We start from the raw sequence: 22998 nt of genomic DNA, 5'->3' as shown, positions 1-22998 counted from the left end.
AAGGGGAAGGTTAACTGGTCTGCTTTGGCAGTAACAATTCCTAGTCCCCTCACAGGCATCACACAGAACCATAGGCACAGCTCTGGTCACTGATCAGAGCCACCATCCCTGGGACATCAAAACGAACTGCATTTCAAAATGAAAAGGCAAGAAATGCTGGCACAACTCAGAGACCAGGGGTCAAGCTCACCAGTACTCTCCGGCTGCCCAGTGCCACACAGCAGCCGTAAATACTGGTCAGGAAAGCTGGATTTATGGCTGCCTTGCATTGCTGGGGTAGAACCAAGTAACTGCAGCGTTCTGGTGAGTCTGGCCCAGAGCTGAGCTAAGCAAAAGTCTGACCCAGTAATAAACTGGGTTCCAAAGCAAAGTCACCACAGCGTACATGGGGCTGAGTTTTTAGCAGGAGGCCCAAGTCCCAAGTGTGTGTGGTTTGGTGGCATAGGAGGACTGATTTTCAGAATACCAATATAAAAGAAATTACTGTGGGGAACACAATTTACAGTAAACTTCCATCAGTCACTCCCTGCTGTATCAATGTAGCAATCCCTCACTGAAGTCAATGGCCATGTCTAGATTGGGAAGAGAAGTTGTGTGATTTTTAAATACAACCTCTCTTCCTAGGCTAGACAGGGCCAATGAGAATTTTGCTTGTGTATGGACTGCAGGATCAGAGCCTGAATGAACCAGAGCAGACGTTCCAAATGGTTTCAAAACAATTCCTGCAATGGACAAACTGCAAAACTGGTTGCAATGAAATCTCCACTGTAGTGAGTATGTTCTGTGAAAAAAAAAAAAAACTGACTTCACTGCAGAAGGATTCCATTGTATATTGGGCCAGATGTTACAAAATTCAGGCATGTAATTATATACACCAAATGCATACCTAATCTATGCATACAATTACTGGGATTGCAGCTAACCAGGACATGCAAATGACCAAATCTAGTTGTTTGGGAGCACAGTTACCCAATTGGCACTCACAATGGCAGATTTATGGAGGTTAAAGGTCAGTTACTCACTGAAATCCAGTAGGAGTTGGGCACCTAAACTGCCCTTGGTGCCTAACCCCTAACTTCTAAGGTACAACTTACTGCTCTTTGGAGAGGAGACTGGCTGCTGGCAACAAAGGGCCACAATTTAATTAATTGTTAATGAAATTGTTAATTAAAAGGTCAAAAGAGTGAAATGCCTGCAAGCTGCATGGAAACTATTTAAAAATACCATAATAGAGGCTCAAACTAAATTTATTCCCCAAATAAAATAATAATAAATAAAATAAAAAAATAATAAATCATAATAATTAATAATAAAAAACAGTTCACCTGGTCCATCCCAAGTGCCTTCTAAAGTATTTCATATAAACAGGACTTCCCCCCCACCGTTTTTGTGATGAGTATAGTTGTAGCTGATGGCTCCGTATTCCATTCCCAATGCTCCCCAAAGCATTCATTCCCCCATTTGATAAGCAGCCATTTATCTTCATTGTTGGTCCAGATCATAGACCCAGTTCTGGTAGCACAAAGAAGCTGGAAAATTGAAAGCTCTAGCGCACTTCATGGGGGAATCCCTGAATGACTTTGAGCCACTGCATGGCTCCTATGCCACTTACCCTTCTGGCCCCTGGTATAGAGACATGCCTATTGGAAAGGGGGCATAGCCAAGGCATCTGTGCATGCTGGGTGTGATTTCTGGCTGCAGGAACAGCCTTTGGGGGTCTGTTGATGACTGACACAAAGTACAGCAGTCCTGAGGCTTCTCTGTTTTATGTCATGGAGCTGCCGATATTTGACACCTTTGACAATCAGGCCACTTCCATTTAGGTACCTATATATGAATTGAGGAGTCTCACGTTGAGACATGCAGGTCTGAAAATTGTAGACTTGAGGAGTGGTTTTCTGAGGCATAAATGGGAGTTAAGCATCCAACTCCGCTGACTGCCATGGGAGTTTGGTGCCCAGGTGACCTTTGTGCCTTTGAAAGTCTTCCTCTTGGAATTTACAATACAAAATTTAAAACAATTGCCACATATTGCATGCATGTTTAGGAAGCCCTGTCCATAGACTTTCCAGTGCTAAGGAGATCAGCAAATCAGACTCAAAACACTGTCTGCTCCTGCCTTCTCAAATGTTGCTTTTCCATGGGGCTTTTTACCTGTTTGAGCACCTGGTTCTCGCTTCTGTGCCCTAGGAGACACTCTCATCCTGATCTCTGAATCTGTTGCAGGATCATATGATGGTAGCTTGCCAGCGGGTTGTCCTTGTGGGGAAGGGACCTGTAACACATGGCAATAGCTGTATTAGTTACAAACTGATGGGAAGAACTGCCAATGCCTTTATTGCTAGAGATGTTGCCTTCTCCTAAAATGGTGAAAAAAACTGGTGCCCCACTCCAGCCTGGCTATGAGTATGACTGCAAAGATGCACATCTCCCCCTGGACAGCATTAGATAGGGGTTTCTGTGTATTTGTGGGACATTGCCACAGAACCTGATGTCCCCTACGGACAGATTCAGCAGGGATAGTGGCAGTCTCTCAATGCACCTTAATCCTAAACCGGAGAAATAAAACCCTGAGGCTTAGAGGGTAGTTACTTGCCATGGTCCATTCAGTCCTGGGTTTCCTCTGAGACTGAGAGCAAGGACGCTGATCAGTGCTCGTTGTGGCTGTCGTTCTGCAATGTGAAAATCTGTCCACTCGGGACAGGACTGGCACCACCAACCTGTTTCACACGCTGTGGGCCACAGTAAGAGCCATCAGGTCAGAACTTTCAGCAATGGTGCTGATGCCTATTTTAAACTGCAATCAGCCCAGCAAGCTGACTGCTGGCCACAGCCTCCCTGCAGAGGCAATGTGGATGCCAGTGCAAGATGTACTCACCAAAGGTGCTGCAAGGGCCTCTTGCTCTTTGGCACGGAACTGCTCGGTCTCATTGCCGATTTGCAGCGGTTTGACCGCAGGGAGCTGGCTGCAGGCTAGGTGGGAGTTCTCACGCTCTGCTCTTGGCAGCACGTTGGAGCTCTGGCCTGTCTGAAGAGTGGGGTTTTCTGGATAGATTGGACTTGGACTGTCAGCCTCATGCTGTTTGGGGGATTTGTGCCAGCTGGCAGGTTTCAGGTTTTCATTCCTTCTGCCATAATCTGACAGGTCCAGAGGTGTGTCCAGGAGACATTCTCTTGCTGCCTCTGCCTCCTCCCTTTGCTCCACGTTGTCCCTGTTTATCCAAACAACTTTCCTTTCTACAGGTTTCTCCAGATACGACCTCTCTTCTTTGCACCCCACGGTCGCACTCGGCTGTGGGAAAAGGGGCCTTTCCTCAGGAGCAGCTGGAACTGGAGTTGCATTTTGGTCACCTTCTGTCCTGGCCCTGAATCCCTGCTGATGCTCTTGTGCCAGGAGATACTGGAGCCTCTCTCTGTGCTTAAGAAATGGAAGTCTCCCCTCCAAATGCTGGTCCCGCATGTACACCACAGCTCCAGGGAGTTCTAAAATGGCGGCCTGATCTTCCCATTCCTCCTGCAGCCTCGTTCTGTCTTCAGCCTCTTTGGCCTGTAGCAAGTGGCTTGGCAAGCTATTGTCCCTATCTGCAGAAGTGCTGTTACTCCTGAGTCCAAACTGGTGCAGAGAGAAATGTTTGTTAAGGAGGCAGAGCTGCTCCTGCCTGGTAGTCAGCTGTAGAGTTCCATAGGACGAAGTGGCTTTGTGGGAATCTGGTTTGTTTGTTCTTAAGCAACTAAATGAAACAAACAAAAATCATCAAACACATCAAAGGCAAGTTTCCAGGTGGGTCACTTCACTATCACAGTGTCCGTTTTTAGCACCTGGTTTCCATGTGCTGCCACTGATTGGCCAAATACGCTGCTGATGTAAACTTGCATAGCTCTGTTGAAATCAATGGAGCTCTGGCAGTTTACACTAGCAGAAAATGATACATTGGAGCAAAGTTTGCACGCCCACTTTTGCACACATACAATAGGTCACCCGTATAGTGATTACATCTGTGCAAAATCTGCATTTAGGTGTGCAAAGCAAGTAGCTGGGTGCACAACTATGCTGTCTGCATGTCTGCATAAATGGGTGTGTGCCTACTGGCTGTAAATGGGCCAATCAGTTGTGCACTAAAGCTTGTGTGATGGCCACCATCTTGTCTGCCACAGCAAGGATTGAACTAGGGACCTGCAGAAACAAGCGGCTCCAGCTTGAGCTAAAAAGCCAGGTCTCTCTATCTGGCTCAGAGCCTCTATGGACAAAGCACAGGGGGACCTCTAACACCAGGGGGTTACACAGACATGAGCAAGTGGAGCCTGAAAATGCAGTCCAGTTGAAGATAGAGCTCTAGGCTGCCAAAACCTGACAGTTTTACGTTGCTGATAGAGTCTTTCCTCCTTCCTTCTACATACTCACTTGTAGAGTTTTACAGCCACATTTAAAGATGCCTGAGCAATGGATGAGCTGTGCAAACTGTGTTCAGAAAACCCTGCCTATATAAATCGAGTCTCTGCTTGTTACCATTCCTCGGCATTTGGCAGTGCCCATCTTCACAGAGAATGCATCCAAGCTAGGCGTTTGCTGGGGGGAATTTATAGTCTCTGAATGAATCTGTAGGTCTCACTCAGCCCTAATTGCCACTAAAGTTAATGGAAAGTGAGGCGCTCAGATACTACTGTGATGAGCGCCACAGAAAAGCCAGTTGGATTAGATAAGGAGCAGTGAGAATCTCTGCCCACTGTTCATATCAAACATTTTTTTCTTTATGTGGAGATCTCTGCAATTCTCAGTGCTGGCCAATTGCAGAAGGCCAGAGATACTTTGACAGACTGTTTTCTAGGGGCCTGATTCTCCTCTCATTTGCCCTGTTGTAGATCAGGAGTAAACTTGTTAAGGTTGATGAAACAACAACAACAAAATAGCATAAGAACCAGGTTCCTGGTGTTTTCTGCCTGGGATAGTTGCAGAAAATAGTGGGAATCTCAAGAAAAAGTCTGTTCTTGTGAGATTTCCAGCCTGGTTTGCTGGAGTTATGAGGTTTGGAGGTCTTATCCAAGCCTAAACTCCAAAATTTGTGAGGATTGGATCTTCCTGGTTCAAAGACTATGGTGGGGCTTATGTTCTGGCTGGAAGAACTGGCTTGTGATGGAGAGAGAGAAGCAAAAAGAAAACCCACCAGTAACACAACAGCTGCTTGATACAAAGCCCTGGAAGTCAATGGGAATTCTTCCATTGATTTCAATGGGCTCTGGATCAGGCCCAAGGAGACTGTGATGTTGGAGATGTATCAGTACTGAGATGATGCTACTCACGCCTCACGGCTGGGGCTGCGCTCACGCTCCATGAACAGTGAGGTTTTTCTTGCTGATGGTGACATTGCTCTCCTGGCAGAGATTTTTTCCGGGAGGCACGGTCTGGAGCCAGATCTCACCAAAGCGATAGTTCCATGCAGCTGGTTAGCTAGCCTCTGGGAAGTCTAAAGGCAGAGGAGAAAAGTTTGCATGTCCAGGACTATTGGGCTTAAAGCTCAGCTTGGTCTAAAGGGGTCTCAGAAATGATTCCCAGGTGAAAGAAGCCTAGCTGACTAAAGAACAATGACAGCAAAAAACCCTGCTTAGTAGTGGTCATTGTTAGTGAGGCTACATTTTGTCTTATATCCATTTACATTCAAGAGGTGATAAAAATGATTTGCTAAGTTTCCAATGAACAGCTGAATGCTTCTTCAATACGGTGTTGGAATTTTAAATAATAATCAGCCATGTATTTCCCCAAGAAGGCTCCATTCCAATGCAGCATCATGTTTTTCAGCAAGTCCTAATTTATTCCTTATTTTCCAGCTACACTGATTTACAGAGTCATGTAACTTGTCTAAGGTTAAGCCAAGAGTCAGTGGCTTAGCCAAGATCAGTCAGTTTCCCAGGCCTTTGGTCAAACCATTAGACCCTATTTGCATGAGCTTACAGAGTCCATTTGCTTCACTGGTTTATTTCCAGGGGAGGCTCCTATTCTGCAGCCAGTACAGAATAATATTTCTGCTGTTGTAAAAAGGCTCTGAATAAGCCTTTACTTGACATTTTTGCCTACCCACTTTCCGATGACACCAGCCTCTACTGTTTATCTTCATTAACTACTCTCACAGCCTGCCTACAGCCTCACCAAAACCCCCTTCACTTGCTGTTTCATATTTATATGGAGTTCAGATCACTGGATCCAGTGCCAGTATTAAGCACGTGTGTGTCTGAGTTCCCACCATGAGATCCAATGCTATGGCTCCTGAGCTATGGGGGCAAAACGTCTGGCACTCCATCCCACTCTGGATCCCTTGGCTGAAATGCACTTTCAGTTTCAAAGGGGTGGAAAGTTAGGAAAGATACAAGCTCAAAACAGACAGTAGCAGGGATTCCCCATCTCTCTGAAAATATCCTACAGGATAAGGCTGTATCCAAATGTGGGCCTGTGCAATGCCCCTATGGTTCAGTCCTAAGAGATTTCTCCAATACCTATTTAAGAGGGGAGTCAGTGTGATTTGAAGAGGAATGAATGCTGTCACAGGATAATGATCAACTGCTGCTAGGCAAGTTCTGAGGCTCCTAGGGAATATAAATGTGAAAGCAAAGCTGGGATGTTGACTTTATCAGCAGGAGACACAATAGGAGATTTGTTCTCTTTCCAGTTCTGCCAGTGATGACCTTGGCAAGTCACTTCACCCCATGTGCCTACATTTCATTTCTTGTCCCATCCCTTTCACAGCTTATCCAGCATCAGGTCCCCACGGGAATGATGCCCAACTTGACGAGGACAGACTGACAGTGCTAAATATCTGCAGGGGACTCTTACCATTTCCAGAGCATGTGCTTCTTGGATAACAGCACTTGAAGACATCCTACTGCCCAGAGAACATCTCTGTCCTGCAGACTTTTCTGAAAACAAAGGCAATAGCCAGTCATTGTGAAAGCTGTGCAGAGTTCCATTGCGGCTGCTCTACGGTTTTTCCATCTGCATGTGGTGCTGTAATGCAGCAGCCTAAAAAGTCTGGTCAACCAATCTGATAACCTGGATATCAATCAGCATATAGCAGCTATAAAAAGCTGGCAGGGCACCAAGCACTTCCTAAGGAAGATTTCTATCTCTTTGGAGCCAAATTTTCTGTCAGACTCAAGCCAGCCTCTGAATTTGTATGCTGTATTGCATGTTCAATTCACAATGGGGGCAGGGGAGGGGGAAGGAACCAAATGCATGAACAGGTGCTTTGTTTGTGTAAATCAGTGGCTTGGTTTGTTGTGCAAAAGGCTGCCTGCACATTAATAAGAAAAGGAGTACTTGTGACACCTTAGAGACTAACAAATCTGAAACCTGCACATTAATGGGAGTGTGCCCGGTATGGGGAGGGGGAGGTACAATCAGCGGCACGTGTAACAGTGGGCATGTCAATATGGAGGCCAATGCTGAAAAGGGAAGCTTTTTGTCTCACTTTTGATTCCAGATGGAGCCCTAGGGGCTCTCTGCAAGGAGGCTGCCAGGAATAAAGGGAAAAGACTCGCACTTCCCACATATCATCTGTGATGGATGACACTGGATCACCTCAGAAGAATATCTTCCTCTAAAGCACTGCAGCTCATGTATTATTTTATATGCAATTCCATGCAATCCAGATATTATGCTCTAGATTAATGTCCATCCTGAGATTTGATGACTTTGGCTCTTGCTCCCATTTGATGTAATCAGAATCCTTTGCTAGAATAATTCACTGCTGCAGCCCAGTCATTGGTCCCTACACCCCCTATACTGGAGCCAGCAGTATATACCTTCTCCCAGCTGTTGGCCAGGCTGTTCATGATACCCTTCTTCTGCTTCTCTGCTAGTTGCTTTGTCTGTGCTGGGTTTCCGGCTTACTGGGGAGAGTAAAGCCAATGGTGAGTCCGGGATGGAGCTGCTTTCTCTGGGGAGGGCTCTTTGGTGCTTTGTTCTGTCACTGTGGCAGTGAAAAGGAAACAAATGAATGGAAAAAGAAATGAGATGGGAACCACAAGTTTGAAGGCTGCATTGGTGTGAGCTCTGAGTGCCAGTGTTTCGTCTTAATGGAATGTGCAACAACCCAAGAGCCCTGGGAAACAAGGTGATGGGGCTTCCTGAGCGCTCACGGAAACATTTTCTTCCATTTCAGCTCATCACAACTGAATTGGACGCCGAGGTTTGCTCTGAACCAATACGCCATCCTGGGCCATCCAGAGCGGAGGGCAAAATGGGCAATTTGCCCCAGGCCGTCTGTTTGAGAGGGCTCCCAAAGTGATGGGGGAGGGACAGGCCAAATTTGAGTGAGAGTCATTGTGACCTGGCACACGGGGTTGCAGGGCCACTCAAGTTTGGCACCTGCCATCAACTTGCCCTCCCCGGCCAGGCCCAGATTCCTCTGTCACCGCCATTAGCCTCATAATGCTGAGCCTGAAGTGACCTACCAGGCCAAGAGTCTGGCAGTAGGAGCAGGGTCAAGTGTTGGGGGTACCACTCACAACAGTGCTGGAGCTCAGGGAGAGGTGGCACCAGGAGTGGCCCCCGCCTGAACATAGGGCAGTCTCCCTATCCCCACATGGAAGGCAGTGACCCCACACATCTAGGCTTTCTCTGACCTTCCATCCCCTCCCCTCTTCTTTAACTCTTTCATATCCATGGCAATGTTTTTGGAAGGGTGTGGGTGTGTGTGTGTCTCAGTTTCAGATTTTGCCCTAGGCACCCCAAAACCCCTGTGCAGCCCTGACACCATCTCAAAGCTGAACTCAGTCGAAGCAGCTGAGTTTCCTCTTAGTCTGCTATGCAAAATTTCACGGGAAGCCATGACATTGGTGTGAATTTAATGCAGACCAATGACTGGCCCATATGCTCTCAAAGTTCTGTGACAAACTTGGTAACTCTGGCAGGGGTTTCAGTTTAGCCATATAAGGCCCAATGCAGGTAGGTTTTGCAACAAACTTTTGCACAGCTCTAGTTCAGTAAGTCAAGCTAGTTCCAGGTCTAGAAACCTCTGCAGTCATTTGAGAGATGCTAGATATGAGAATTCATGTTAAACTGAGGAAACGTTTGGGTTCCAAAGCAAGCATGTTTCTCTACTGATCTCTTTGTGATAATTTCTATGGACTTTAAACCCCTAAGGAATGAGCTGAATTGTATATGTTGGCTAACCTGACATATTACTTGGGTTTTACCAAAGTGCTCTGCTAGGTTACTACTTATAGAAAACATCCTCTCCCCTCCTAATCCCTCTTGATTCTCTTTCTCACAGTTCATTTTCCCATGTGAAATGTGATCCATTCCTACAGATCCACGCTAATGGATCAGCATTCTGCCTTTGCCCAATGTCCCAATGGCTTTGCCAAGAGGTGTTAGATCTAGATAGGTGTCTCTACAGATTTACTCAGTGCGTGAACAGCGATGAAGCTGGTGATAATAAAAACCAAGGGTTAAATCCTGCCCCCATTGAACTCAATGACAAAACTCCCATTTCACATCAGTGGGGCCAGGATTTCACCCCACATAATTAGTATGTTAGCGGCAGTGCACTATGTGTAATGAGTGCCATTTGGTCCTCATGTCTCAGAGACAAGGGGCTCAGCATACACTTGCAGTCAGAGTAGGGGTTCACTCTCCCATTCACTAGTGGGGCAATCACTATTTAGTCAAAGAACCAGACTAAAGGGGAGCCAGGGTTAGGAAACTCCCTGAACTTTCCATGATCTTCCTCCCCATTTCACTCCATGACATCACCAGTGCCAAGCATCAATCCTGCCTGGTTCCAATGAGGCTGAAGATGAAGTGATGGGTGAGGGAAGGAACAAGAAGCTCATACTAGGAAGTTGGAATAAAAACAATGGTGAAGACTGTACAGGCATCTCCACTCCCTTGGCGAGGAGGTTCTCATGCTGGGCTGGCTCAATTGTGTCCAGGGGAGTGCCAGGGTCCCCAAGGAACCATCTGGCCAGCCCCACACCACCCAATGAATGAAACCCAGAACAGAGCTTACTCCAGGCTTCGTAGCCTCTTCAGTTCTTCCTTCAGGTTTTTATTTTCCTCCTTCAGCCTGTTCATTTCATTAGCTGCAGAGAGAGACAGTGAGTGTGGCAGGTTAGGGATCAGACATGGATTTAGCTGGGCAAGATGCTAGGAGATGAATGCTGCCCTGCGGAGACAGCCTTGGATGGGCAGGATTATGATGAGCATTTAAAAAACCCCAACGGATTCCAAATAGAGGTGCCAGCTTTACAACACGGCACAGATTGGCCATGACTGCAGGACAGTTGGTGAAATCTCTCCTGCCACCCGCCATCGAAACTTTAACCCCTCCAGAGATGAGATGCCAGGTGCTCTGCAGCTGAAGTGGCTCAGAAGGGCCAGTCAGCAAGTTCTCAGCATCCCTCCAACAAGGCCTCTTCAAAACGCTGTTTAAAGTCAAACGCTTGCAGATTTTTTTTTCCCCATTAGAAATGTGCACAGTGAGCATTCCAGCACCATGTGGCAAATGTGGGAATTTCTACCTTAAATAACAAGCAATATGAACTTCCCTGCTGTACTTGACCTGGCTGTTCATTGCTCTCTGTCTCCCCCTACTGGAGCATTTCAAGAGACATAGACTAAAATGCTGGTGTCTGCCTTCGGGTACACGTTATTATCCATGCTGATGTCACAGCTGGGAGTCATAACTCCTGAAGGCAGCATGCCCTCTGAGAATGGCCTTAGAGCATCCGTCAGTGAGTCTAGCTCTATAATGTCTCTCCTGCAAGCATCATCTTCAGGAGATGATCCTTCCAGGAACGGGCAGTAACTAGGAAATGCAGGTTGACCCCATTAGTAAACAGCATCTCCTCTCCATCAGAGCACCTGATACGCCCCAGGAGCTGACCCTCATACTGATGGCACCCTCTTTGCAATGGTAGTTAAGGCATGTGCCTGCTGTGTAACGTGGGTATGAAAGTATGTGATGTATGATAAGGGTGTTTGCGTCAGGGAAGCCTGGCTGTTTAAAAATAGCCAGAGCCTCGCGAACCAGCTGAGCGGCAGCGAACCAGCGGAGCAGCGGGGACAGCAGAGCAGCTCACAGCAGGAGTTTGCCTGGGAGTTCGCCTGGAGTGAGCCCAGTGAGGCTTACATCTTGCCAACGTCTCTGAGGAAGCTCATAGTAGGTAGGTGATATGGAAGGGGGGGATTCAGCTGTTGTGACCTGCACTGGATGTGCCATGTTTGTCTTTCTTCCACAGGACAGAAGCGACTTTGTCTGTACAAAGTGCAAGCTGGTCTCCATATTGGAAGAGAAGATTGAAGGTCTGGAGCAACAGGTAACGACCCTGCGTTGTATACGAGAGACTGAGGATTTTCTGGACCAAACTCAGGATAGCCTTCTAGGGGCACAAAGCTCTAAAGATATAGAGCAGGTTGCACAGAGGAGCCAAGAGGCCAGTGAAGAAGCTTGGCAACATGTGACCTCCAGAAGAGGTAAGCGGAATGTCCGGGTTCCAGTAACACAGACACAGGTAACTAACCGCTTTCATGTTCTCTCCACAGGTACCAATGCGGAGAGTGGACCAGATGATATGTCTGGGGGGAGAAAGCAGAAGGAGACTCCGCTGGTTGGGAGGCATGAGATGCGATGTCCTGAGGTTGGGGGTTCCACGACCACCACTCCCAAGAGGAGAAGGCGGGTGGTGGTGGTCGGGGACTCTCTCCTCCGGGGGACTGAGTCATCTATCTGCCGCCCTGACCGGGAAAACCGAGAAGTCTGCTGCTTGCCAGGGGCTAAGATTCGTGATGTGACGGAGAGACTGCCGAGACTCATCAAGCCCTCGGATCGCTACCCCTTCCTGCTTCTCCACGTGGGCACCAATGATACTGCCAAGAATGACCTTGAGCGGATCACTGTGGACTACGTGGCTCTGGGAAGAAGGATAAAGGAGTTGGAGGCGCAAGTGGTGTTCTCGTCCATCCTCCCCGTGGAAGGAAAAGGCCTGGGTAGGGACCGTCGAATCGTGGAGGTCAACGAATGGCTACGCAGGTGGTGTCGGAGAGAAGGCTTTGGATTCTTTGACCATGGGATGGTGTTCCATGAAGGAGGAGTGCTGGGCAGAGACGGGCTCCATCTTACGAAGAGAGGGAAGAACATCTTTGCCAGCAGGCTGGCTAACCTAGTGAGGAGGGCTTTAAACTAGGTTCACCGGGGGAAGGAGACCAAAGCCCTGAGGTAAGTGGGAAAGCGGGATACCGGGAGGAAGCACAGGCAGGAATGTCTGTGAGGGGAGGGCTCCTGCCTCATACTGGGAATGAGGGGCGATCAACAGGTTATCTCAAGTGCTTATATACAAATGCACAAAGCCTTGGAAACAAGCAGGGAGAACTGGAGGTCCTGGTGATGTCAAGGAATTATGACGTGATTGGAATAACAGAGACTTGGTGGGATAACTCACATGACTGGAGTACAGTCATGGATGGTTATAAACTGTTCAGGAAGGACAGGCAGGGCAGAAAAGGTGGGGGAGTAGCACTGTATGTAAGGGAGCAGTATGACTGCTCAGAGCTCCGGTACGAAACTGTGGAAAAACCTGAGTGTCTCTGGATTAAGTTTAGAAGTGTGTGCAACAAGAGTGATGTCATGGTGGGAGTCTGCTATAGACCACCGGACCAGGGGGATGAGGTGGATGAGGCTTTCTTCCGGCAACTCACGGAAGCTACTAGATCGCATGCCCTGATTCTCATGGGTGACTTTAATTTTCCTGATATCTGCTGGGAGAGCAATACAGCGGTGCATAGACAATCCAGGAAGTTTTTGGAAAGCGTAGGGGACAATTTCCTGGTGCAAGTGCTAGGGGAGCCAACTAGGGGGAGCGCTTTTCTTGACCTGCTGCTCACAAACCGGGTAGAATTAGTGGGGGAAGCAAAAGTGGATGGGAATCTGGGAGGCAGTGACCATGAGTTGGTTGAGTTCAGGATCCTGACGCAGGGAAGAAAGGTAAGCAGCAGGATACGGACCCTGGACTTCAGGAAAGCAGACTTTGACTCCCTCAGGGAACAGATGGCCAGGATCCCCTGGGGGACTAACATGAAAGGGAAGGGAGTCCAGGAGAGCTGGCTGTATTTCAAGGAATCCCTGTTGAGGTTACAGGGACAAACCATCCCGATGAGTCGAAAGAATAGTAAATATGGCAGGCGACCAGCTTGGCTTAATGGTGAAATCCTAGCGGATCTTAAACATAAAAAAGAAGCTTACAAGAAGTGGAAGGTTGGACATATGACCAGGGAAGAGTACAAAAATATTGCTCGGGCATGTAGGAAAGATATCAGGAGGGCCAAATCGCACCTGGAGCTGCAGCTAGCAAGAGATGTCAAGAGTAACAAGAAGGGTTTCTTCAGGTATGTTGGCAACAAGAAGAAAGCCAAGGAAAGTGTGGGCCCCTTACTGAATGAGGGAGGCAAGCTAGTGACAGAGGATGTGGAAAAAGCTAATGTACTCAATGCTTTTTTTGCCTCTGTTTTCACTAACAAGGTCAGCTCCCAGACTGCTGTGCTGGGCATCACAAAATGGGGAAGAGATGGCCAGCCCTCTGTAGAGATAGAGGTGGTTAGGGACTATTTAGAAAAGCTGGACGTGCACAAGTCCATGGGGCCGGACGAATTGCATCCGAGAGTGCTGAGGGAATTGGCGGCTGTGATTGCAGAGCCCTTGGCCATTATCTTTGAAAACTCGTGGCGAACGGGGGAAGTCCCGGATGACTGGAAAAAGGCTAATGTAGTGCCCATCTTTAAAAAAGGGAAGAAGGAGGATCCTGGGAACTACAGGCCGGTCAGCCTCACCTCAGTCCCTGGAAAAATCATGGAGCAGGTCCTCAAAGAATCAATCCTGAAGCACTTAGAGGAGAGGAAAGTGATCAGGAACAGTCAGCATGGATTCACCAAGGGAAGGTCATGCCTGACTAATCTAATCGCCTTTTATGATGAGATTACTGGTTCTGTGGATGAAGGGAAAGCAGTGGATGTATTGTTTCTTGACTTTAGCAAAGCTTTTGACACGGTCTCCCACAGCATTCTTGTCAGCAAGTTAAGGAAGTATGGGCTGGATGAATGCACTATAAGGTGGGTAGAAAGCTGGCTAGATTGTCGGGCTCAACGGGTAGTGATCAATGGCTCCATGTCTAGTTGGCAGCCGGTGTCAAGTGGAGTGCCCCAGGGGTCGGTCCTGGGGCCCGTTTTGTTCAATATCTTCATAAATGATCTGGAGGATGGTGTGGATTGCACTCTCAGCAAATTTGCGGATGATACTAAACTGGGAGGAGTGGTAGATACGCTGGAGGGGAGGGATAGGATACAGAAGGACCTAGACAAATTGGAAGATTGGGCCAAAAGAAATCTAATGAGGTTCAATAAGGATAAGTGCAGGGTCCTGCACTTAGGATGGAAGAATCCAATGCACCGCTACAGACTAGGGACCGAATGGCTCGGCAGCAGTTCTGCGGAAAAGGACCTAGGGGTGACAGTGGACGAGAAGCTGGATATGAGTCAGCAGTGTGCCCTTGTTGCCAAGAAGGCCAATGGCATTTTGGGATGTATAAGTAGGGGCATAGCGAGCAGATCGAGGGACGTGATCGTTCCCCTCTATTCGACACTGGTGAGGCCTCATCTGGAGTACTGTGTCCAGTTTTGGGCCCCACACTACAAGAAGGATGTGGATAAATTGGAAAGAGTACAGCGAAGGGCAACAAAAATGATTAGGGGTCTAGAGCACATGACTTATGAGGAGAGGCTGAGGGAGCTGGGATTGTTTAGTCTGCAGAAGAGAAGAATGAGGGGGGATTTGATAGCTGCTTTCAACTACCTGAAAGGGGGTTTCAAAGAGGATGGCTCTAGACTGTTCTCAATGGTAGCAGATGACAGAACGAGGAATAATGGTCTCAAGTTGCAATGGGGGAGGTTTAGATTGGATATTAGGAAAAACTTTTTCACTAAGAGGGTGGTGAAACACTGGAATGCGTTACCTAGGGAGGTGGTAGAATCTCCTTCCCTAGAGGTTTTTAAGGTCAGGCTTGACAAAGCCCTGGCTAGGATGATTTAACTGGGACTTGGTCCTGCTTTGAGCAGGGGGTTGGACTAGATGACCTTCTGGGGTCCCTTCCAACCCTGATATTCTATGATTCTATGATTCTATGAATTCCTCGGAGTTTACTCTGGGTGGGTCTTTGGGATGAGAACTGAAAACAGAGACCTGCTTTGTCTACCAGGACATTAAGAGCCAGATTTCCAAAGGAGTCTCAACTCCCTTTCCTTCTCCCAAAGAACTCTGGGATCTTTAGGGTGAAAAGTGCTTCTTCTGATTGCTACAAGCCAAGTGGCAATGAAGGGCAGAGGGGACAGACAGCTACAGTACAAAGGAGATATATGACCAACCAGTGCCTGGCTTTTACACCTCTGTGTGAAAATGACACTTGAGGTACAGGGTGCGAGGAAGATCAAACTCATAATGAGGAAATAAACACACAGTTGCTGACACTTTTCTCTTTCTTCCAAAGGCAAAGCAAAACAAAATACGAAAATCCCCAGGGACAGTCAGAGACAGAGAGAAAAATACCCTTGGCTTGTGCAGTGCTCAGGTGCTGCCAAAGACTCAGGAGAAGATTAATCGTACGTGTTGCTTGATTTTCCTTTACCAGTGCAGAGCTGCTGCTGTATATTTCCTGTATTGTCCAGAGTATTGCTTCTACCTTGCCAAATGGATCTTTTTATAAGTGGCTGACATTGCCCGGCCCATATGCACATGCTGTAGCAAAGTCCTGTGTTGTAATCTCTCGGATAAAATCTCTAGTGTTTATAGGAAATGTTGATTTTCCTAGGCCCAGATGTTCATATCTGCACCCCCCGACATGTGCCCATTGGACGTGTGCCCCAGGATTGCACATACGATTGTGCCCGAATGATCAGCAGACACTTAAGGTGCAAAAGTGCAAAATGCCAGCAGGGCAAAGCTGAAGGTCTATTTAGCCTCTGTACTTACTGAGGATGAAGATGTGCTGGAGACTCTGAAAGTGGGAGTTCTCATACTCATTCTGCTTCTTCTTGGCGAGCTCCTGGGCAACCATGCATCTGTCACAGAGACCTGCTCTCAACCTTAACAAAAGACCCCAGAGCCAAGAAGCTAAGTTATCCATACATGGCTATACAAGCAAATGAAACCAAATCCCACCTGCACTTGGAGGCAGATCTACAGCATCAGGACAAGCATCAGGAAATCTGGCATTCATTACACCATGACAGTGACATGCTGGGCAAAAATCTACTTCTACTTTAGTGAGCTTTTGGACACAGCGTGTAGAGATACACAATTCTTCCCTATGGCAATCAGGTGGAGATATGAATTTTCAAAGCTGATAGTAACACAAGTGAAAGAAGTTTCGATAAACTCCATGGCCCAGATTCTGCCCTTGGTTACATAGAATCGTAGAAATATAGGGCTAAAAGGGACCTCAAAAGATCATCTAGTCCATCCCCCTGTGCTGAGTCAGGAACAAGTAAACCTAGACCATCCCTGACAGGTATTTGTCCAGACAGACGTCTGTTCTTATAAACCACCAGTGAGGGGGATTCCACAACTTCCCTTGGAAGCCTATTCCAGCACTTAACTACCCTTATAGTTAAAAAGTTTTCCCTAATATCTATCCTAAATCTCCCTTGCTGTAGAGTAAGCCCATTACTTAGGAACATAAGAACAGCCATACTGGGTCAGAGCAATGGTCCATCTAGCCCAGTATCCTGTCTTCTGTCAGTGGCTGGTGCCAGATGCTTCAGAGGGAACAGAACAGGGAATTATCAAGCGATCCATCCCGTCAGTCAGTCCCACCTCCTGGCAGTCAGAGGTTTAGGGACACTGATAATATCGGGTTGGTTCCCTGACCATCTTGGCTAATAGCCTTTGATGGACCTAACCTCCATGAACTTATTTAATTCTTTTGTGAACCCAGTTATACTTTTGGCCTTCACAACATTCCCTGGCAACGAGTTCCACAGGTTGACTGCGCGTTGTGTGAAGAAGTATTTCCTTATGTTTGTTTTAAATCTGCTGCCTATTAATTTCATTAGATGACCCTGGTTTGTGTTTTATATGAAGGGGTAAATAACACTTCCTTATTCACTTTTCCTACTCCATTCATGATTTCATAGACCTCTATCATATCCCTGTATCATATCCCTAGTCATCTCTTGTCTAACCTGAAGAGTCACTGTCTTTTTAATCTCTCCTCATATGGAAATTGTTCTATACCCCTAGTCATTTCTGTTGCTCTTCTCTGTACTTTTGTCCAATTCTAATATATCTTTGTTTTGAGAGGGGCAACCAGAACTGCATGCAGTAGTCAAAGTATGGGCACACCGCAGATTTATTAGCTATCTTCCAGTGATCTGGTACAGAGGCTGATTTAAGCAATAGGCTACATTCCACAGATAGTTCTGCAATTTCATATTTGAGTTCCTTCAGAACTCTTGGGTGAATACCATCTGGTCATGTTGACTTATTACTTCTTGTCCTACCTTCAGCAGACATGGAGAACAATTGATCACTGTTGTCCTTATAACAGCCCTTAACATATTTGAAGCCCCCCTTCAGTCAAGACTAAACATGCCCCCTTTTATTTAACCTTTCCCTATAAGTCAGGTTTTCTAAACCCTTTTATCATTTTTGTTGCTTTCCTCTGGATTCTCTCCAATTCGTCAAATGTGGCACCCAAAGCTGGACAGCGTAGTCCAGCTGAGGTCTCACCAATGTCAAGAAGAGTGGGACAATTACCTTCTGTGTATTACACATGGCACGTCTGTTAATCACGTCACTGCAAATGCAACAACTCCCTTAATTTCAACGGATTTACTGCATTTACACTGGTGTAAATGAGAGCAGAGTCTGGCCCCATGGGTTCTCAATTTGCTAACACTAGTTAGTGAGAAAGAAAGGTTCCTGTGCTATATTCCACTCATCGCAAATACACTGAAAAGCAAGCTCTGTGTAAGCATGTATACTAGTGGGCACAAAACAGCATTAGGTCTCCCAATCAATCAATCAATCAATCAATCAATCAATCAATCAATCAATCAATCAATCAATCAAACACCTCTTACCTGTTTTCTAACACTTTTACATTTTCTTTAAGGACCTTCTGCTGTTCCCTTAGCTGGTGATTTTTAGCAAACAGCTCTTCAATTCTCTGTGCATCTCTAATTCAGGAGATAGCATGGGACAAAACAAGAAGGTCATTGGATTTGCCCCAAATATCTGCTGCTTTCTTCTCAATGTATGGTCAGTAGGCAGGATTTATACACGAGCCCAGTCACGCCACTCACACTATTTCTATTACTAAACTACTATTGCTTTGTGTAGCAGTAAGTGCATTGGATGGATGGGGATATAAATATATTAAATGCTGGCACCAGAGCAATTTGGTGGAAGGTTAACAATTCCCATTAGATAAACAGGATGGAACACAAAAGGGTACAGACACCTCTGAGCTCAAAAATGGATGAACAGAAGGGCACTGATGACAGGCCCTTAACAACAAGGTATGCAATCTGATTCAAAGCCCAGGGATACATGATGAAAACTTCAATAGGATAAAGGTCTTGGATACCACTGCTTTGTCTGTCACTTCCATATATTTAGGCTTGGAAGGAATAGATTTTTATTGGTGAATGTTGATAAATGTCAATTTCACTGGATACACAAACCAATGAAAAAATATTTCCATTGACAATAATCAAAATTTACAGATAGGCAAGGTAAAAAATGCCTCTTGAGAATATATTATAATTTTATTTAAGGCTATTTACATTGTATATTTTGGCATGTGATGTTGACAGTTTGTGTTTTTTGAATATCGTCTACGGTCATAAAATAATTATTGTCTGACACTCCCCTCATAATTTCCTGCAATTGTGAAAGTTTAAATTGGTACAAATCAGAAAAAAATGCTTAAAACCATAATTCTGCACAACTGTAACATTTAAATTGATAAAAATAAAAGAAATGCTTAAAGTAAACATTGATATTATCCATTAAAATTATTTAAAAAAATCAAATACAGCCCAGCCTATATATATTGTATTACAACAACACCAACCCCGTACCCCCAACCCAAACCTATGCGTGCACCTTAAAGTTACAAAGTCACACACTTAAAAGTTAGGAAAAAGAAAAGGAGTACTTGTGGCACCTTAGAGACTAACAAATTTATTAGAGCATAAGCTTTCGTGAGCTACAGCTCACTTCATCGGATGCATCCGATGAAGTGAGCTGTAGCTCACGAAAGCTTATGCTCTAATAAATTTGTTAGTCTCTAAGGTGCCACAAGTACTCCTTTTCTTTTTGCGAATACAGACTAACACGGCTGCTACTCTTAAAAGTTAGGAAATGTCAAACTGGGGGTAGGGTGGGAGAAGAATATCTCTGGCTTAATCTGATTGGATGTGTTGCAAAGAGTATTTAAACTCTTATGCCACACCAGGGCAGGAGGCTCAGAAGAGGTCCTTTATGTGCCCCACAGTATCCACGAAGTCTTGATCAATTCTGAGTAGACAGCTTGGTAAGTCTGAACTGCCCTTGCTAGGTGGGTGATTCAAGACCTTTCCAGGGTAAGGACATTGCTGATTGCTTTACGGATTAAATTAAAATAAGACAGTGAGTTTGCTTTCAGGCTTGCCTTCTTGTTCCAGTTTGTGGGTTTTTAACAGATGTTAAGGGTGCCAACAGCCTAGGGCAGATGCCTTCAATGTTATGAGTAAATAGTGCAGCCCTTCCCCATCCCTCCAACAGAACTTTACCATCACAGCCTGGAGTAGAGAACCAAACTTGCTTTACTCACCGACACTTCTCTGCTGTCAGCTCTGTTAGCTTTGTTTGCAGTCCTGGAATAATTAATGAAGGCTCAGGAGATGGGTATTTATTGCAAATTACGTGACAGTTCAGAAACAGAATGTACTATCATAACTTTTAGCAGAGCATGGCAACTTAAAAGGAAACTGTTAGTTTAAAAATCTCATTTTTAAAAAACAAGGTTCCCTGCCCATGTTGTTAGTTTATTTCCTTTTCACCATTTATTATTTTTGCATTCCCCTCTGCTGGGACAATGAAAGCAGTCTAGTGAGTTTTACTTTTATTTCTAGTTAGTTACAAAACCTAATTCTCACTAGAGCTGGGCAAAATATTTTCAATGCAGAGTAAATTTGCCAAAAAAAAAATTGCATTTTTCAGGTCACTGAATTCTGGGTTGAATTTGGCAAATAGTTTTGGCCAAAAAAATTGATTACTAACAAAACAAAACATTTAGATGTTTCCTTTAGAAATTTAGCTATATTTATGTATTAAAACAAAACAAAACAGGGCAATAAACACTCCAAAATTAAACCAAATGAAAATTGGAAAAAAATAATTTTGTTTCTTTTTCTTTTTTTGTTTCATTTTGGATGCTTTTCAATCTGAACCAATTTTTTTGTTTGGCTGCTGAACCAAAAAATCAGTGGTTCACTCAGCTCTAGTTCTCAGGCTAGCACAATTCTACATGCTTTGGTTGCAACCCATGTTGGCAATATTTATAGCCCAACTAGTATTCTTTCCCTCAATTGATCTGCAGACAATTATGCAATATCTAAATTTGGGGTCTGAGTTGCTTAAGAGTATCCTTTAAAACAGTGGTTCTCAACCAGGGGTGCATGTACCCCTGGAGATAAGCAGACATCTTTCAGATGTACATCAACTTATATAGATATTTGCCTAGTTTTTTACAACAGGCTACATAAATGGCACTAGCAAAGTCAGTACAAACAAAAATTTAGTACAGACGACTTGTTTATAGTGCTCCATATACTGTACGCTGAAATGTAAGTACAATATTTATATTCCAATTGATTTATTTTATAATTATATGGTAAAAATGAGAAATAAGCAATTTTTCAGTAATAGCATGCTGTGAAACTTTTGTATTTTTATGTCTGATTTTGTAAGCAAGGAGTTTTTAAGTGAGGTGAAACTTGGGGATATGCAAGACAAATCAGACTCCTGAAAGGGGTATAGTAGTCTGGAGAGGTTGAGAGCTTTAAAACATCACAGGGTGTAGAATCACAGAGGGTGAGACTGTATTTATAACCCAGGATAGTGTAAAATATAACACAGGGGTCAACAACCTTCGGCATGCGGCCCATCAGCTTTCCACAGCTCCCATTGGCCAGGAACAGTGAACTGTGGCCACTGGGCGCTCCGAGGGGCTGTGCCTGCAGATAGTCAACGTAAACAAAATGTCTCGCGGCCTGCCAGCAGATTACCCTGATGGGCTGCGTGCCGAAGGTTGCAGACTCCTGATATAACAGTTTTATTCAGAAAGTTGATGCTGGAAATGCCTTTATACCAGGAGAATGGGAAGTAGTTGCATGTATTTTCTTTCTTTAATGGCCTGGCTTTTAATAATGTACAAGTTGTTAATGCTCTAAAGAAACAAACTATCCATCCTCATTCTAAATTTTACTGTAACAAAGACTTCTCATCCCTGCTAATTCTGAGCTATCTTTAGGATGGCATTTTGCTTCTTTCCTCTTCCTCTTTGATCATTTACTATTCAAATGAGCATCCAATGACTGCCTCACCTGAAGTCAGATATCAGTGTCCTAATAGGTAAATTACTTCCCATTTACACTCTCCTGCCAACTCCTTATTTATTTTCCAGACATGTTATCCTAGACTAGTTTGATGGCCCAGCTGATAACATCTAGTGCTTCCAACATAGGATATTCAGACAACACAGACCACAAAGCAGGAGGGGGATAGGAGTAGGCTCCTCAGTGCTGTGTTTTGCTTTGGTGGGAGTATTTTAGGAAAGATTCATTCTGCACTGCTTTGAGCACACCCCTCCCACCTCCCAAATGGCGGGCGAGGGAAGTATAATTGTATCATACCATGCTGAAAGGACTCCAGAGGACAGGGAAATCAGACAGCATAAAAATAACAGTCACCATGAGTTTCTTTTTGTGGTATGAAGTGTTGCTGATTTCCATAGTAAACCTTATGTTCTGTAAGGCTCCCAGGGCTCCATCTGGTACACTTGTCATCCAGGCTATTTTAGTAGTACTCAGATATTGGCACCAAACCCCCAAGGTGCTCAGATTTGCATCCGGAAACATCTGAAACCCTAGAGCTTCCTGAAGACCAAGTGGCGTGGCACCCACACCATCAGCCTCTTTGTTTTTTAGAGGCCCATGATCTGATCCTGTCTCCGTGCCTCCCGAGAAATGACACATCAGCTGAGCTGTGGGTTCCTTTCCCAGGCTCTCTAATCGGCAGACACACCTCTCCAGCTCAGGTTAATTGGAGCTAGACAGAAGGGTTTTCACTCTTAGCTTTAAAAAAGAAATTGACTTTTGCCTCTCTACAGCAATAATCCTGAGTTTCTTCTTACCTAGGACCTCTTTTTCATGGATTTCCTTGAGCTTATTCAAGAAGTCTGGAAAACTTTCTGTGGCCATGTTCAGGGTCTTCCCACATGCCTTGGGGGTATGTGAATCTTCTGCTTCCCATTCAAAGTTGTTGGTTTTCTTATTGTTCAGTCCTTAGCCCAAAACAAAAACCATACAATACGATAATTAGTAGCGTCCCATCAATATCTTATGTTTCATGTTTTTGCCAAGGTTTAAAAACATGACAAGCATCTAAGCTATCCAAATGGAGAAAGCAAACTCGTTTACTCAACCATTAAAAAAAAATAGCAAGTACATTCAGAGTCAGATTTTCAAAGCCTGGGTTCCCTTTTTGTGCCCACAGCTAGTTCGGGGGTACAAATAATGGCAGGCACAATTTTGCACCACAACTTGTTCTCGCAGATGCTCTAGAAGACATTAAAATGTCCCCGTACCTGACTGCATCTGCAAACTGGGGACTTTCAGCATTGAAATGACATGACTTCTACCACCGCAATTAGTTGCTGCCATAAAACTGGACTGGGAATTATTTGTAACAGCTA

The 22998-nt window shown here is 45.3% G+C and overlaps 1 protein-coding gene across 1 annotated transcript in view; it reads right to left on the bottom strand.

Moving 5' to 3' along the window:
* RBBP8NL (RBBP8 N-terminal like) overlaps positions 1-22579 on the bottom strand; it is a 30007-nt gene extending 7428 nt beyond the window's left edge. Inside the window, exons 1-10 of the mRNA XM_038370156.2 lie at positions 22438-22579; positions 19855-19897; positions 18119-18214; positions 16008-16120; positions 10002-10074; positions 7792-7958; positions 6824-6906; positions 5299-5462; positions 2879-3731; positions 2155-2275 (exon numbers count right to left, since the gene is read on the bottom strand). Of these exons, the coding sequence (XP_038226084.1) occupies positions 2155-2275; positions 2879-3731; positions 5299-5462; positions 6824-6906; positions 7792-7958; positions 10002-10074; positions 16008-16120; positions 18119-18214; positions 19855-19897; positions 22438-22504 (1780 nt within the window). The 5' untranslated portion in view covers positions 22505-22579. The remainder of the gene's footprint in view (positions 1-2154; positions 2276-2878; positions 3732-5298; positions 5463-6823; positions 6907-7791; positions 7959-10001; positions 10075-16007; positions 16121-18118; positions 18215-19854; positions 19898-22437) is intronic.
* Positions 22580-22998: the final 419 nt, after the last annotated feature.

The sequence above is a fragment of the Dermochelys coriacea genome, chromosome 13 (genome assembly GCF_009764565.3).
Source record: "Dermochelys coriacea isolate rDerCor1 chromosome 13, rDerCor1.pri.v4, whole genome shotgun sequence".
NCBI lineage: Eukaryota > Metazoa > Chordata > Testudines > Dermochelyidae > Dermochelys > Dermochelys coriacea.
This window is presented reverse-complemented; position numbering and strand designations above follow the sequence as displayed.